Raw genomic sequence first — 16,356 nt, 5'->3', positions numbered from 1 at the left:
CCTTTGAAGCGTGATACCAATCGGAGTTGCCAATATACGCCATCCTTAGCAACATTAGTAACTAGACATTCACAAAAACTAGACAAACCCCGTGAGATCAATATTATATTAAAGGGTCTAGTTTTTACATGATAAATACAAGTCTAGTTACTCTTTCTATGCATGCTAGTGCTTTATTCATCATTCAAGTTACTACTAGCATACACCACACAAGCATGGATATAGAATTTAAAAAAGCTTATGTCATGCAAGCAAATATATGTAAATGCACATACAAATGCAACATACAAGTTTATGAGTTTGCTTCCCCTACTTGTGCTTCAAATTTTAATTGATCCCCTTACAATGTCATTTTATTTGTTTGCTTCCCCTATTTGTACTATCTTTGTGAATTCTCTCCCCCTTTGTCAACAATTAGCATAAAAGGTGAGCGTAAATTTTAGATAGGTTGGGGTAAATCCATGTCAAGTGAGGATCATTTTTCCAATTTGGTTCAATCTCGATCACTTATAAAAGATATTTAACTCGATTTGATCCAAGGGCAAGTTTCTTCACACCTCCAAATAAGGGTTATCATGCACCATGTTGAGTTAAACACTTATAGCTCATTTTCTAGATCAAACACTAGGTTCACAAGCCCACAAACATGTCATATGCTGCCACTAGATTATTTCAAGCATACAAGCAATAGTGGTACCATACAAGCATCGAATTTATTTGATTTTTATGAATGAGCCTAGGACATGATAGGAATGACTAGATGCACTAAACAAGTCCTTAGCATTTGATGAATGACATGTCAATCAACTTTACCTTGCTTGGCTTGAAGGACAGGCATGTCATATAATGGGGGTGCATCAACATATATTTGAGAAGTCAAGTGTGTTCAATTCATTCCTTAGTTTGCAAAACCTCTTCTCATCAAGTGGCTTGGTGAAAATATCGGCAAGTTGATCATCGGTGCCCACACTCTCAATATAAATGTCCCCTTTTTGTTGATGATCTCTTATAAAATGATGGCGGACATCTATATGCTTTGTTCTTGAATATTGAACCAGGTTGTTAGTGAGCTTCACAACACTCTCATTATCATATAGCAATGGCACTTGTTTGAACTTGATTCCAAAGTCACTCAAAGTAGCCTTCATCTAAAGTAATTGAGCACAACAACTATCGACCGAAATGTACTCCGCTTCGGCGGTTGAAAGTGCTACACTATTTTGCTTCTTTGATGACCAAGACACAAGTGAACTTTTCAATAGTTGACATGTGCCCGAAGTGCTCTTTCTCTTAACTTTGCATCCAGCATAATCGGAGTCCGAATATCCAATCAATTCAAATCTTGCTCCTTTGGGATACCACAATCCAATATTTTGTGTATGCTTTAAGTACCTCAATATTCTCTTGGTTGCCTTCAAATGACTTTCTCTTGGTGAGGCTTAAAATCTAGCACACATGCATACACTAAACATCACATCCAGTCTTGATGCGGTCACTAGAGTAGGCTTCCAATCATAGACCGATACATCTTTTGATCCACCATGTTGCCACTAGCATCACTATCCAAGCTTCCATTTGTCTCTATTGGTGTACTAATAGCTTTGCTCTTATCCATGCCAAACTTCTTGAGCATGTCTTTTATGTACTTGCCTTGATTCATAAATGTGTCATTCTTCATTTGCTTGATTTGAAGACCAAGGAAGTAACTAAGCTCTTCAATCATGGACATCTCAAACTCACTTGCCATCATCTTTCCAAACTCCTCACAAAAATCTTGATTGGTTGATCAAAAATAATATCATCGACATAGATTTGCAACACAAACAAGTCATTGCCTAGCTTCTTGGTGAAGAGAGTGGTGTCAAACTTTTCCATCTTAAATTCTTTAGAGAGTAGGAAATCCCTTAATCTCTCATACCATGCTCTTGGTGCTTGTTTCAATCCATACAAAGCCTTCTTCAATTTATAGACATGGTTGGGCTTCTTCTCATCTTTAAAACCGAGAGGTTGCTCAACATACATAAGCTCATTAATGTACCCATTTAAAATGCACTCTTCATATCCATTTGGTACAACTTGATGTTATGGACACAAGCATAGGCTAACAAGATCATAATTGCTTCCAATCTTGCAACCGAGGCGTATGTTTTTTTAAAGTCAAGACCTTCAACTTGAGTGTAACATTGAGCCAGTAATCTTGCTTTATTTCTTACAACTATCCCATCTTAATCTTGCTTGCTTCGAAAGATCCATTTAGTTTCAATCACCGAGAGAACTTTATGAACTGATTTATTGAGTGACGTTGGGCTATTTTGTATTTCAATGCTGTGGACAGTTATTTTCCCTGAATATATGAATATTTTCATGCTTAGACTGCAAACATAGCTAGCCATATACAACTTTCTCAGCATATAAAAGAGTACAGGTATAACACAACGGTGCAATGTTAACTGGTTTCTGAGCTGGTTTGCGCTGGCTGGTGCTGGTTTGTTATGAGAGGAAAATACTATTGGTTGACTGGTTTAGGCTGGCTGAAACCAGCAAACGAACAGGCTGATTGCTCGATAACCTTTGGTAGGGCTCAACTGCATACAAATTACAACATCACGAGTACATCATTCTGTGCGACACAAAGTCAGCCGGATTACATAAATAACACCAATACATCATGGATGATTTGAACCTAATAAATTGCTTGTCACACACTCGTCGTCGGAGCCAGCTGAACCGCCGCTGCTGCTAGTGTTGCTAGAGGATCCAGAAGAACTGCTAGAACTGATGTTGCTTGAGCTTTTTGTGGTCTCAGCAAACTTGTCGGTTGCAATAGGGTCGGCGTCGCTGCATATGTCGACCTCCTCCGCCTATCTCTCCGTCTTCGAGTATTCGTGGCAGTGAGCAAAGGCCCTCGGCTGGCATTGCTATGGGAGAGGCGTCGTTCTTGGGAATGGGAAGAACAGTAGGAGCCGGATTGCTTGTCACACACTCGTCGTCAGAGTCGCTGCTCTCGGAATCTGATGAATGGCTGCAAGAAGATCCAGATGAACCGCCGCTGCTGCTGGAGGATCCAGATGAACTGCTAGAGCTGCTATTGCTTCTTGGGCTTTTTGCGATTTCAGTAGACTTCTCAATTGCAATAGGGCCGGCGTCGCCGCATATCGGCATATGATGATCCTCTGTTATCTCTCCTTCTTCGAGTATCCGTGGCGATGAACAAAGGCCCTTACCTGCCGCTACGGGAGAGGCATAGCCGCCGCATGTATCCGTGATGGCACCGCAATCCTCCTCCTCGATCAACTCGCCATCCTCTAGCTCTAGTTCACGCGGCGCCTCCTCGATCAACTCGCCATCCTCTAGTTCACGCGGCGATGAGCAACTAATGGACCTGGACACGTTCATCGACTCCTGTTGTTGACGCTTCTCTTCTTCAGCAAACTCGTCCAGCAACTTCTGCAGCGCGAACATGGTGGAGCGCCTCATGGATCCCAGATCGATCTCTATCTCGTTCTTGCCGGCCTTTTCTTCTGCGTGACCGGTGCACTCCTTGTCCAGAAACTCGACGATGTGCGTCGGCATGTTCGACGAGAGCGACGACAGTCGGGTAACCAAGCTGAGGATCTCAGCCTTCGAGATCAGGGGCTCGATGATCTCCACGGGTGGCATCGTCCTCCTTTTCTTGGCACATGGAGCCTGATCGACCTTCGATATGCGGGGGTGCTCGATGTTCTCCACGAGTGGCATCGCCTTCCTTCTTGTGGCACATGGAGTCCGATCGATCTGCATCATCCGGGGCTTGATGATCTCCACGTCCACGGGTGGCATCTTCTTCCTTTTCTTGTCACAAGGAATCCGGTTGGCCTCGATGGTCTCTGATCCGGCTTCTGCGGCCAAGAAACGCCCGTCCTTGCCGCAGCGAGGTGCCGCGCGACCTTTGTCGACAGTCTTGCGCACCACGAGCTCGGCCTTCCTGAAGATGCCGCCGAGCGCCTCCGTCTCCTCGCCGAGCCTCTTCCTCAGCACCAGGCGCGGATCAGCAGGAGCGGAGACCTCGGCTGGAACCAAGTCCATCGTCTTCGAGCGGAGTTCGTCGCGCGATACTTGGCGGTGGCCAGGCATCTTCTCGGCGGCAGTCGCGGTCGCCTGCGTCGTCTCGCTCGTGCTACGTGAGAATGGCGGCAGCTGGCGTCGCGCGTCTCGCATGGGATGGAGGATGGAGGTGGCTGACGTGACGTACGTGGATTGGACTCGCACCTCCTCCGGATCGGCCTTACAAAGAGAGCGGAACCTTGAATCCTTGATTGTGTCCGACTCCGAGTCCCAGGGGCGGATTCAGCAAAGATACAATTTTTCCAGAAATGCTATATGTCAACCGGTTGATTCTGGTATCAACCGATTTTGGGGCCGTCTGTTACGTCCGCCCGACGGCTGTGGCCGTCCGATGGTCCTCCCCGACAGCTTCTCCCCTCCCTCCGGCAGATCCTCCCCGCGCGCTCCCTCCCAGTGGATCTCCCTCCCCGGTGGCCCTGCTCCGCCGCACACAGGCTGTCGCAGCCCCAGGCCGCCGCACCCAGGCTGCCGCCGCCGCCCCGGCTAGGGCGCGGGCGTCCCTGGCGTGGGCGCTGCCATCCCCGGCCCGGACGCCGCCGTCCCCGATGTGCCGCCGTCCTCTGCTTCCTCTCTCTCTCTCTCTCTTTCTGTTCTCTGTTCTCTGTTTTCCGCAATTCCATGCTCGAAGCTCTATTCTCTGTTCTTCTCTCCTATTTGTTCTTCTTCTATTTGTAAATTTATAAATTTGTGAATAATTTTATGACATTTGTGAATAATTTAACATATATTTCTCTGGTATCTGGAATCCATAGAAAAATTTTATAGTTGTTTTTTGAAAATTTGGTATATATTTGTCTAAGATATTGTGTTATCTTCAAATTACGCCACCATGTCCAATAAATTACATTAAAAATATCATTGTAAATATAGTAATAAGACAGTGTAAATTTAATAAGATAACCGTGTAAGTACATGAGAAAAATTCGGTTGAGAGGAGGACCCAAAACAACCGAACGTCACTTAGACACGTCCTTTCTTAAAACTAGCTTAACTAGTCTGTGTGTTTCAGCATCTTGCTGCCAGAAGCGCAAAAAGCTAAAACTAGCTTAACTAGTCTGTGTGTTTCAGCATCTTGCTGCCAGAAGCGCAAAAAGCTAAAATAAGCAAGTCCAACAGGGCCTTGTTTAGATCATCTCTAAATTCTAAGTTTTTTCACTTTCTCTTTATCACATTAATTTTTGGATACATGTATGGAGCATTAAATGTAGGTAAAAAAATAATTAATTGCATAGTTTGGTTGTAAATCACGAGACGAATCTTTTGAGCCTAGTTAGTCCATAATCGGACAAAGTTTGTCAAATACAAACGAAACGTGCTACAGTGTCCAGATTGCAAAAATTTGCAATCTAAACCAGGCCCAGGTTACAAATTTGCAAGTTGGAGGACGGTAAGATACATTTCGAAACTTCAATGAATTTTAAGCAAACAAATTACAGAGCCCTCTGGCTCAAACACCGCCACATATGGAACGGTGAAATTATTCCATCTCACTTGCGTAGTTGAACGCTTTGCACGGGCGCGCGCTCAGAGTCGCTCACTTGCGTAGGAAGCTCAGGACGCGCTCCTCCATCTCCCGCGCCCTGTCGCAGCGCGGGTTCATGCAATAGAAGACGTGGCCCTCGCCCTTGGACTCGAGCAACTCCACCTCGCCGGGGTAGCCGCTGGCCTTGAGGCTCTCATAGTACCAAACGCCCCTGTCTCTGAGGTCATCCTTCTCGGCGACGCAGACGAGCACGCGCTCGGCGGCGACGCGCGCCGCGCTCCCGCCGGCGGCCTCCGAGAACGGGTTGAAGAGCGGGTCGTCGAGCCCCGGGGAGCCGGGGTACAGGAATCGCCAGAACGCGTCGGCTTGCGCCTTGCGCTGCTTCCCCGTCGTCCCCTCGTCGCCGATGTCCGCCGCGCCGCTGAAGTAGGGGTGCACTATCAGCAGCCCAATGACGCGCATCCCGAGGATGTCGCCCTGGCCCTGCTGCTCGCCGGCACGGACAGCGACGTAGTGCGCGATGGTGCCCCCCGCGCTGGCCCCGGCCAGGAACACGCGGGAGAAGTCGCCGTGCTCGGTCAGCCACGGCTCCACCGGTCCTCCGCCGACCGCGGCGGCGGCGGCGGCGTGGGTGGCCACCCACTTGAGCCCCTCCCACGAGTCCTCGTAGGAGGCCGGGAGCGGGTGCTCTGGCGCGAGGCGGTACTCGAGCGCGACCGCGAGGACGCCGGCCTTGGCGACGAGCGCGTTGAGGTAGGTGTGCGTCCACGGGTCGGCCGCCGAGCCGATCACGTAGGCACCGCCGTGGTAGTAGACGACGACGGGGAGCTGCTGCTTCTTGCCGTGGCTGCCGGGCGGGAGGAAGAGGCGCGCCCAGAGGCCCGTGGCCGGGTCGACGACGACGTCCTTGGACACGACGCCCGTGGCCGGGTCGGTGCCGGCCGGGAGCGGGGCCGGGTTAAAGAACCGCTCGACGCGGCCGCTCTTGTACTGGCGGACCAGCGGCGGGAACTCCGCCTGCACCTCCGTGTCCGGGTCCGCCGCCGCCATGCTGTCGCGCTCGTCGTTGTTAGCTTCGGTGCGTCGTCGTGCGTGGCTTGCTCGGACACGGGCGCTAGTGCTATGTAGTACGGGAGGAATCCCCGACGGGTGGAACGACGCACGGCGGAGGGCGGACCAAACGGTTGGTGTAGTGGTGCGACGCGCAAGCGCAATGAGAGCGGCGATGCGATTGCTGTAACGATCTTTGGGTTGGTGCGGAAAAGTGGAGTTCTGACGACGACTAGACACTGACCGCTGATCGAGACTTCTACCGGACCCAGCTTCCCGCTTTCAGCGATCGTGGAAGACCGTCCCAGTCGCTTGGTGGGTGAGGGAGCAGTGTGCTATGTGGTGGGTGGCCCGCCAAGCTTCTAGAAGACCATGAGCAGGTTGAGTCAAGTGAACAGTGACATCTGGCTGACGTCGCAATCCCCAGTCGCCATGCCCGCGACCGCGAGGCTTCAGAGTTCAGATGCCTGATGCCACAGCATCCGGCATCGTGCGTGCATACAGTGGCGGACCAGGATTTAATCAAGACTAGCACCTTTGTGGCTTTATCTACAGGTAAAAACTACCCTATTCGCATGCAAAAGAAAGAGGTAAAAACTACCATTATAGATCTACCGTATCTAGTAAAGATCCATTAATATTAGTATATAAATAAATAAGATGAAGATAAAAATTCTAATTGATCTGATGATTTTTTAACTAAAATTGCTAAGAAGAATCTATAGATCCATGTTTGTCAGAGGCGGAGCCACCCTAGGGCATGGTGGGACGCCTGCCCTAGCTACCGGTGTGGTAGCACCAGACCCCCTTCTTCCTCACCTCCTGCTACCGTGTGTTAAGCCAAGGAGCGACCGAGCGGAGATAGAAGGGGTCTCACTTTCGTTAGCCCAACAGGCAGCATCAACCCATTTAGTGGGCAGTGGACTCGCCAAAGACACACATGGAGCACAACTACCCGCCAGGCTAGACCAGTCGACCTCACGGTGGATGTTGGCCCTCCCAGTTCACCGCCGGTGGATACCCACCAGACTGTGGACAACGACGGCTCAACCAAACGCCGTCTCGACAGCTTCATCAACAAAGTGACGCGTAAAAAGGACTCTCCGCTAATTCGTGAGCCTCCCAAGCAGCCTCCTGCTAAGCCGATGCTGTCGTGACGGAGCGGGCGGTTGGCGGCTCAGAGCCTCTCCCGAGTACCTGCTTCCAAGCGAGGAGGGGTGATGATCATGCAGCGTATGAGCTATACTAAGGGTCCATCAGCGCCATCCATGTTGGAGCTGGATGCCTTTGACAAGCTCTTCAACGGTAACCTGACTGCGTTCAATGTCGAGGCGATGGACGCGCTCTTCCCGACCGTTGGAAAGGGCCCGTCAAGGCAGCCGCGAAGACGCAAGGCCACCTCTTAGGTCGCACTGCTGCGTCGGTATTGGATGTTTCCTTTTATGTAATATTGAAATAAGAGATCTTTTGCTAGGATGGTCCAGTTACGGCTGTGTTAGGTCGATCTCCTTCGGCGCTCGACAGAAACGTGTTGTATGTTTGCTTAAACTAATATAATGATAAGTAAATCTTTTACATATTCAAGAAAAATACATAGACCCATTGATAGTCTAACCGTCCCACGTAAGTCACTGATTTCTCCCGCAATCGACGCATCGCCCATCCACTGGCAGCAGCCATCATAAATGTTCCTCATGCAAGGCTACAAAGGCTATAGCAGTAGCATGCTTACGGCCTGTTCGCTGGTTAGTTTCTGGGCTGATAAGCTTGGCTAGTGCTGGTTTGTTGTGAGAGGAAAACACTGTTGGCTGGCTGATAAGCCCTGGCTGAAACCAACAAGCGAACAGGGTGTTAGATTGGAAAATGACCCGAGCAAACACATCCACTGGCAGCAGTCATCGTAAATGTTCCGAATCGCCGTTTGAACTTATCGGCCTGGCTTATCAGCCATGATATAATGTTTTTTCTCACAACAAATCAGTTTCAGTCGACTCATCAACTGCAGAAGACATTAGTCGAACAGCTCCATATCTGATCCCCAAACACATGCCCCTGCTCCACATCTCCAAATGGACAAAAAAAACTTGATGAAGCAGACTTTCATTAATAATAAGGTAGCAAACCCTGTGGATGGTAACCATGTGGTTAGGTGGCCTCCCTACTCAAAATCTATTGTGGGAATTGCATCGAACAGCTTGCAACCAATACTGTTGGAGTTAACACCCTGCAACAGTTCACCCTTTGATCAGACATGCTGCTCTGGTTTGTCTTCCATGCCATCTCTATGACAAAAAACCCCCAAGAAAATCAAATAGATCTGATACCCATTGTTAGCAACCACTGGTGGACCCCAATCACTACAACCGTTGAACACCAACTTAAGCAAGCACAAGTACTGAAGATCCAATACACTGGAAACAGAGTTTGGGATAGGAAGCGGAGCAAGGGAATCGAGGAGTACTGACTAGAGATAGTACATCAAGGGAGATGCTTGGGGCAGAGGGAGAGAGGAAGAACAGGAGATGAGAGGAGAAACGATTGAGTATGCTTTTTTGGGAAACGTGCCACCTGTCTTCTCTGTCGTGATGGTCCCTCCACTTGCTTTCTTCTCTCTTGCCAGCACCCCTCTGCCGCCGCCCCCTCCACCGACCTCCACCACCGGCTACCGGCGACTCCCGTTACCCACCTCCCGCCCCGCCCCTCGACCCCACCCTCCACTAACCACAGAGCGGCGCGCCGGCGGCATCCTCGTCCTCGCCCCTGCCCCCGCCCCCACTACCAGCGCCCGGTGGCTCCCGCCGCCTCGCCTCGCCTCGCCGTGCCACCCGCCCCTCGACCCTACTCACCCTGATCCCAGGGCAAGGCTTCGGCAAGCTCCGTCGTGACGCCCCGGCCCAACCGCCATCTCCCGCCGCCCCGCCCCGCCGCCGTCTCGCCCGCCTACACCGCCGTGTCGCGACGACCGTCCCCAAATCCTCCTTCTAAACTCGCCGGGAACAGATTCCCTAACCCTGTTGGAACCCTAACCGTTGTCGTCGTCTTCCTCATCTCTGGTGGGGCGCGGGCTGGCCCACGTCGCGTGACAAGTGGCTTATTAAATTTTGCGTTTTTTTTTATGCCCGTCGTGTTGCTCCTGGTGGCTCCTTTATGTCCAGTAGAGCAAATGTTACAGCCCATGGCCCATATAGGACACAATCACAGAACAACGGCCCACTACATTATTTGGTTCACGCCAAAGTTTGATCGTGGCAGAAACAAGACACACAAATCACAACAACACAACAACGTCCCCATCACGTTACTTGATTTTCACGCTAAAGTTTGATCGTGGCAGGGACGACCCGTTCAGACATACGGAGGAACCGAGGAAGCGACTCTCGCGCATTCATCGTGTACGGAGGAAACGCAGGACGCGCGCCTGCAACACCCGCGCTTCCTCGCACCCCGGGTTGCCGTAATGGAAGGCATGCCCCTCGCCCACGGACTCGTGCAGCTCCACCTCGCCGCGGTAGCCGCTCCCCTTGAGGCTCTCATAGTACCAGGCGCCCCTGCCACGGAGCGAGTCCTTCTCCGCGACGCAGACGAGCACGCGCTCGGCGGCGATACGCGCCGCGCTCCCACCGGCGGCCTCCGAGAACGGGTTGCCCAGCGGGTCGTCGAACCCCAGCGTGCCGGGGCACAAGTACCTCCAGAACGCCTCGGACCTGGCCTTCCTTGCCGTGTCCGTCGCTTCCCTGCCGGCGGGCGCTCCGCCGGTGAAGTAGGGGTGGACGAGCAGCAACCCTCTGACGGGCACGCCGAGGCTCTGCGCGCCGGCGCGCTCGGCCATGTTGTGCGCGATGTTGCCCCCGGCGCTGACCCCCACCAGGAACACGCGCGTCAGGTCGCCGTGCTCGACGAGCCAGGGCTCCGGGTCCGGCCCCTCCCACGTCGTCGTTGCGTGGGACGCCACCCACCTGAGGGCCTCCCACGAGTCGTCGTGCGCCGACGGCAGCGGGTGCTCCGGCGCGAGGCGGTAATCCGGTGAGACGATGAGGACGTCGGCGTCGGCTGCCAGGCAGTTGAGGTACTCCTGCGTGGGCCGGTTCGCCGTTGACCCGATGGCAAAGGCGCCGCCGTGGTAGTAGACGACGACGGGGAGCTTGCTGTCTTGGCGGCGCCCGGCGACCAGGAGCGACGGGAGGTAGAGGCGAGCCCAGAGTCCAGAGCTCGGGTTAATGACGACGTCCTTGGACGTCACGCCGGTGCCGGCGGTGTCGTCGGTGCTGGCAGGGACGGTGTCGGTGGCGCCGAAGCGGACGACGCGGCCGCTCTTGTACTGGCGGATGGAGGAGGGGAAAGGAAAGGTTACAGAGATGCACACGCCACGCCCGGCGCCACCTCCTCCTACTCCTGCTCACGGCTGGCTGGCCGCTGCGGATAGCGTCCAGCAGTGACGGATTTTTACCTCTGGATATGCGCAGCAAAAAAAATTTCTTATATAATTCGATAGATAAAAAAAAATTCTTATGCAATTTTTTTTACATTGAAATTTTTTACTTATCTCTATGACTGGCGGACCCCAGGGTATGCGGTGGCGCACCCTGCATACCCTGTAGGTCCGTCCCTGACGTCCAGGGATGTGCATACGATGTTCCTCGCCGCCTCCACCTCCGTCTCCTCATTCTACCGGTGGTGATGCTCCTGCTCTGTTCCTCGCCGACCTCCAACCAACTGGTCGATGGAATGCCAACAAGGGAGAGAAGGGAGGTAACGCCACCATATTCCAAATACGAGGGTGGCCATATCCATCTATACATTCTATCAAACACAATCTCTACAGAGCAAGGTCCATTTGGAACATGCAACCAAACAAGTGGCCTTGCACCACTTTGGACAAGCTCTGGCTGGCCTAGGACAGGCCCGTGGCCTGAGCTGGTCTCAACCGTGATATCAAACACGCCCCAAATATACGCCAGAGCATGACCTAGCCACTGCCACACGGCCACCGCAGGCGATGAACTCGACCACCTTGTCCGTCTCCCGCTCAGCCTTCTCGCTCCTCGGGTTGCCCAAGAAGTGCACGCACGCCTCCCCCTCCGTCACGTATGTCTCCACATCGCCTCGCCAGTCGTTCCGCCTCAACCCCTCTGCGTACGCCGCCACCCGATCCCAGAAGTTGTTGCGCCCCGTGATGGTCATCAGCACGCGCTCCCTGGCCATCCTGCGCCAGGCGCCAGGCGCCTCCAACGGGTTCACTTGCGGGTCATCGATACCGTACCTGCCGCCGCACACGAGTGCCCATGTCTGCTCGAGGTCGTTGTGCACCCACTGCTCCGCGAGCTCAGTACCCACCGGATCCTTGCCCCAGAAGTACAGGGTCAGGAGGATGACGTCGGCGATGGCCGCGCCGTGGGGCAGCGGGGGCTCCGCTCTGGCCCGCACATTCCAAAAATGGGAGATTGAAAGCTCTAGTTTGATTTTGGTGAATTAATGAAATCCTAAGTGCTAACCTAGTTTATCAAAGTAATCATGAGATAGATAGCACATTTCGAGTGGTGAAGCAAATGAAGATCATGACATGATGATGATAATTCCATGGTGATGATCAAGTGCTTGGACTTGAAAAAGTAGAAAGAAATGCAAAAGGCTCAAGGCAAAGGTATAAATGGTAGGAGCCTTTTCGGTTTAGTGATCGAGACACTTAGCGAGTATGATCATATTTAGGTTCGATAGCCGTACTATTAAGAGGGGTGAAACTCGTATCAAAATGCAGTTATCAAAGTACTACTAGATGCTCTAACTCATTGCATGTGCATTTAGGATCTAGTGGAGTGCTAACACCCTTGAAAATATTTGTGAAAATATGCTAACACATATGTGCACAAGGTGATACACTTGGTGGTTGGCACATTTGAGCAAGGGTAAGAAACTTCACCGGCGGAGTGTCCGCCCATAGAGTGTGAATAGTCCGTCGGTGTCACTGGCGCCCTGTATGGAAAAGAGAGGGTTTCACAGAGTGTAACAGACGTATCTGGTGGCTAAACCCAGGTGAACGTGGTCACTGTAAGTGACCGGACGCTGGTCTCGGTAGGACCGACGTGTACGGTCAGTGGCAGTAGTGAGCACGCGATTTCCATGACCGGACACTAGGTGTGTCCGGTCAGGCATGACCGGATGCGTCCGGTCGTGATTTTTCGCTTCTGGTACCTTACTAGAAACGATCGGACGCTGGTGTTGGTGCATCCGGTCACTTTGAGTAGAGCGTCCGGTCACTACTTAAATGTACTGATGACCGTTGAGATCAGGCGATCAACGTTTGAAACCGATGACACGTGGCAAGCATCAGGCAACCGAACGCTGGGGTTCTGCGTCCGGTCACATCAACCAGCGTGTCCGGTCGTGCCATGTTTAGTGCAGTGAGGGGCCCAACGACTCTATTCGTGTGGGCTCTCTATTTAAGCCACATGGCCGGCTGTAGCTCACTCTCTTAGCCATTTACATTGACAATAGCAACCTTGTGAGCTTAGCCAAAGCCCTCTCACTCATCTCCATTATTGATTCATTATCTTTGTGAGATTATGAGAGAATCCAAGTGTATTGCTTGAGTGTTTGCATCTAGAGGCACTTGCTGTTCGTGTTTCGCTGCGGGATTCGCTTGTTACTCTTGGTGGTTGCCGCCACCTAGACGGCTTGGAGCAGCGAAGATCATCGAGCGGAGGTTGGTGATTGTCTCCAGCTCCGATCGTGATGATTGTGAGGGGTTCTTGACCTTTCTCCAGCGGAGAGTCAAAAGGTACTCTAGTGGATTGCTCGTGGCTTGTGTGATCCTTATCTTGTGTTGGTTGTGTGGCACCCTATTGAGGGTTTGGCGTGTGATGCTAATTAGCGCGTGAACCTCCAAGTGAGTGAATCGCCACAACGAGGACTAGCTTGCCGGCAAGCAAGTGAACCTCGATAAAATCATTGTGTCATCTTTTGATTCTGAGGTAATTGGTCTTCATTGGTATTCATTCGTGTGATTGATTGGTTCACTCATCGACTCGGCGGTATATCCATCTTGCTCACTCTCTTTACATCACCGCAAACTAGTTATCAAGCTCTTTAGTGTAGCTAGTTGTGAGAGCTTGTTGTTTGGTTAGTGTGGCTCTTTAGTTAGCTTTTAAGAGCACACTAACTTAGTATAGCGACATAGCTATTGTGTGGATAGAAACTATATAAACTAGAATTGTGGTAGGTGGCTTACAATTTTAGTAGGCTAACGCAATACTTGCTTCGCCTCATAATTGTCTAACCGGTTTGCTAAGTGTTGTTGTAGAAATTTTTAATAGGCTATTCAACCCCCTCTAGCCATTAGGACCTTTCAGCGGTCGGTAGAATGGTTCGACGTCCGGATAAGGCTTGGGCACGAACACCGTCGACTGCAAGTCTGCGACAGAGAGGAGAGGGTGAGGCGACAGCACCGTGAGACTGTCGTATTGGGTGCAGCATGGACCTGGTGCACTACCGGTGGGTGCAGGCGTGAGACAAAGATCACGGTGGGTGGCACCTGGCGCGTGGTGACGCGGCCGGAAAAGGTTGTGTCGTGCCACGAAAAAGGGGCCCGACGCTCGAGCGGAGGGATCGGCGTGGGACGTTACCGTTTGCTACAGAATTTTTGCTGCCCAACGAGGCAGTGTGGGTGGAGAGGGAGAGCCACGAGCTAGGAGATTGGGAGCCCATTGTTCACACGATCACGCCCCACCCGTACATCTCGTAATGCCATGGTGGAGGATAGGATAGAAGGAGCGGCAAGTGCGCAAGGCCTTGGGCGGTTAGGCCTCTCAAATTTAGGCTCCATTTAGCATGGCTCTAGTTCACCAGGGAAGCTGTTTTTTGTTTCAGCTCCATAAACAGCTTTATCGGTAGAGCTAGAGCTGTTTTGGTAAATCGTTTGGCAAAACAACTCAACATATAGAGTTCCTTAAAATATGCTCTCATAGAACACCATGTAGGATGAGGTGAAGCCGAAGAAGCTAATATTTTTGGCTCCTCCCCACCCCAAAGCTCTGTGAGAGCACGTTTTAAGGGCTTCATCGATGGTGTCGGGTATCGATATTAAAGATACCCAAAACAAGGAAGTTAGCACTCACGCTGACTTACCCGGATGGCTCTAGACGTATTAAAAGGTCTTGCCCGACTCTAAGGCCGCAGGCTCCGTCTTGCCTGACCTCAAGGCGGGGCTCCGTCTCGCCCGACCCCAAGGACGTGGGCTCCGTCTCACCCAACCTCGGGCTCCGTCTCGCCTGACCTCGAGGACGCGGGCTTCGTCTCGCTCGACCTCGAGGACACGTGCTCCATCTCGCCCGACCCCTTGGGTGCGGGCTCCGTCTCACCCGACCCCAAGGACGTGGGTTCCGTCTCGCCCGACCCCTTAGGTGCGGGCTCCGTCTCGCCCGACCTCGAGGACGCGGGTTCTGTCTCGTCCGACGGGGACCCATACCACCGCCAACCACTCTAGGTCCAAGCTTATGGGCCTAGGTCAAAATTCTGACGCTAGGGAAGAGGCTGACACGCCTCGATGTAACCCGTGGGCATGACGGGCCATACCTGGAGATTCACTTCAAGAACAGTGTCGGACGTGCCGATGTTGTTCTGCCTAATCCTCGTACGGACGCTGACAGGCGCGTTAGTTCACCACGACGTCCGCCAGGACAGAATGGAACGCCATGACCGACAGATGACGCCTACGCATGGCGCCAATGAAAAACAGGGCCGCGACATGGAGCCATCCCTGTTGACATCTACAGGATCAGCGGGACCCACATGAAAGAGAAGAAGGACCCGGCAACCCTGAAAGTCTTCTTCTCTCTCGTTCTTCTCCTTTTCCTTCTTTGTAACCCGCGCTTTTCCTTCGCCTATAAAAAGGGAAGTAGGGCGCGCCACGCTGGGAGATTGGAACACAAGAGCATGACACGAGCACACGACTGAGTGACAAGCGAGCTTTCAGCATCCGTTCACTCCTTTCACTAGAGACTTGGGATCCTCTCCCTCTCTCGCTTATTTGCAACCCCTACTGCAAACCAAGTGCCGGTAACACGAGCAGCAGCGAACTGGACGTATGGATATTTCGTCCGAATCAGTATAAAACATTATGTCCTCCGAGTACACTATCCGAGCTAGATGCGTAAATACAAATTTACTCGTCGGTGGTCCAAAAACACCGACAGTTAGAACCGTTTCATTTTACCTTGTTTGACAGAAAACAGCTCCAAACGTTACCTAAAGCCGCTGGAGAAATCCTGCCACACAGGTAGAGCTCCACGGCAGGACCAGTCCTCTCCTTTCGTACAAGTGACCTCTTATTAGGACACTGTTTGTTACTTTGTCTGAAAATCACAAATGCGTATATTTTGTTTTGACAGAAGAAGGTTTTAATTATCAAGTCATGTCCTATCCTAATAATCAAAACAAATATGCCCGTAATTTGAACACGTCTCCTATGCTATGCAGGTACCTAATATCAAGGTCGATTTCGGGCTCTCTGCTCTCCAAAATTTCGGGGTTCAGACTGGTTGTGCTCTGTGGTCTTACAAAGGATCTTGGGAAGGCAGGCCGGTTAGGTGGAGACAGGCACAGAAAGACGGCGGTTGGATTAAAGTGGTCAGGAGGCCCACTAACAGCCTGACAAAATCTTTCTTTAGGCTGGTTTGGTTTATAAATCATGGCTGAAAATACTGTTGTCGATTTAGTGTGAGAGA

General features: G+C 51.7%; 2 protein-coding genes across 2 annotated transcripts; both read right to left on the bottom strand.

Annotated features, from left to right (window-relative positions):
- Positions 1–5,336: 5,336 nt before the first annotated feature.
- Positions 5,337–6,815, bottom strand: LOC136520899 (2-hydroxyisoflavanone dehydratase-like). Its single transcript, XM_066514577.1, has one exon. It carries the CDS (start codon positions 6,635–6,637, stop codon positions 5,639–5,641), a length of 999 nt encoding a protein of 332 aa, XP_066370674.1. The 5' UTR covers positions 6,638–6,815; the 3' UTR covers positions 5,337–5,638.
- Positions 6,816–9,912: 3,097 nt separating this feature from the next.
- On the bottom strand, positions 9,913–12,756 carry LOC136523690 (2-hydroxyisoflavanone dehydratase-like). Its single transcript, XM_066517289.1, has 4 exons — positions 12,724–12,756; positions 12,555–12,607; positions 11,620–12,050; positions 9,913–11,029 (listed from the first exon to the last, which is right to left on the bottom strand). Exons 1-4 carry the CDS (start codon positions 12,754–12,756, stop codon positions 10,023–10,025), a joined length of 1,524 nt encoding a protein of 507 aa, XP_066373386.1. The 3' UTR covers positions 9,913–10,022.
- Positions 12,757–16,356: the final 3,600 nt, after the last annotated feature.

The sequence above is a fragment of the Miscanthus floridulus genome, chromosome 18, assembly GCF_019320115.1.
Source record: "Miscanthus floridulus cultivar M001 chromosome 18, ASM1932011v1, whole genome shotgun sequence".
In the NCBI taxonomy this organism is placed as follows: domain Eukaryota; kingdom Viridiplantae; phylum Streptophyta; class Magnoliopsida; order Poales; family Poaceae; genus Miscanthus; species Miscanthus floridulus.
Note: the sequence above shows the minus strand (reverse complement) of the source record. Positions and strands in the feature narration are given on the sequence as shown.

Bases quoted from the DNA above. Each gene is read 5' to 3' on its own strand.
- LOC136520899 (XM_066514577.1), bottom strand. From the start codon at position 6,637: ATGGCGGCGGCGGACCCGGACACGGAGGTGCAGGCGGAGTTCCCGCCG.
- LOC136523690 (XM_066517289.1), bottom strand. From the start codon at position 12,756: ATGGAAATCGCGTGCTCACTACTGCCACTGACC. The intron at 12,608-12,723 runs GTACACGTCGGT...TTTTCCATACAG, and splicing joins GCTCACTACTGCCACTGACC to GGCGCCAGTGACACCGACGG. The intron at 11,030-11,619 runs GTGTGGCAGTGG...AGCCGTGAGCAG, and splicing joins GTTCATCGCCTGCGGTGGCC to GAGTAGGAGGAGGTGGCGCC.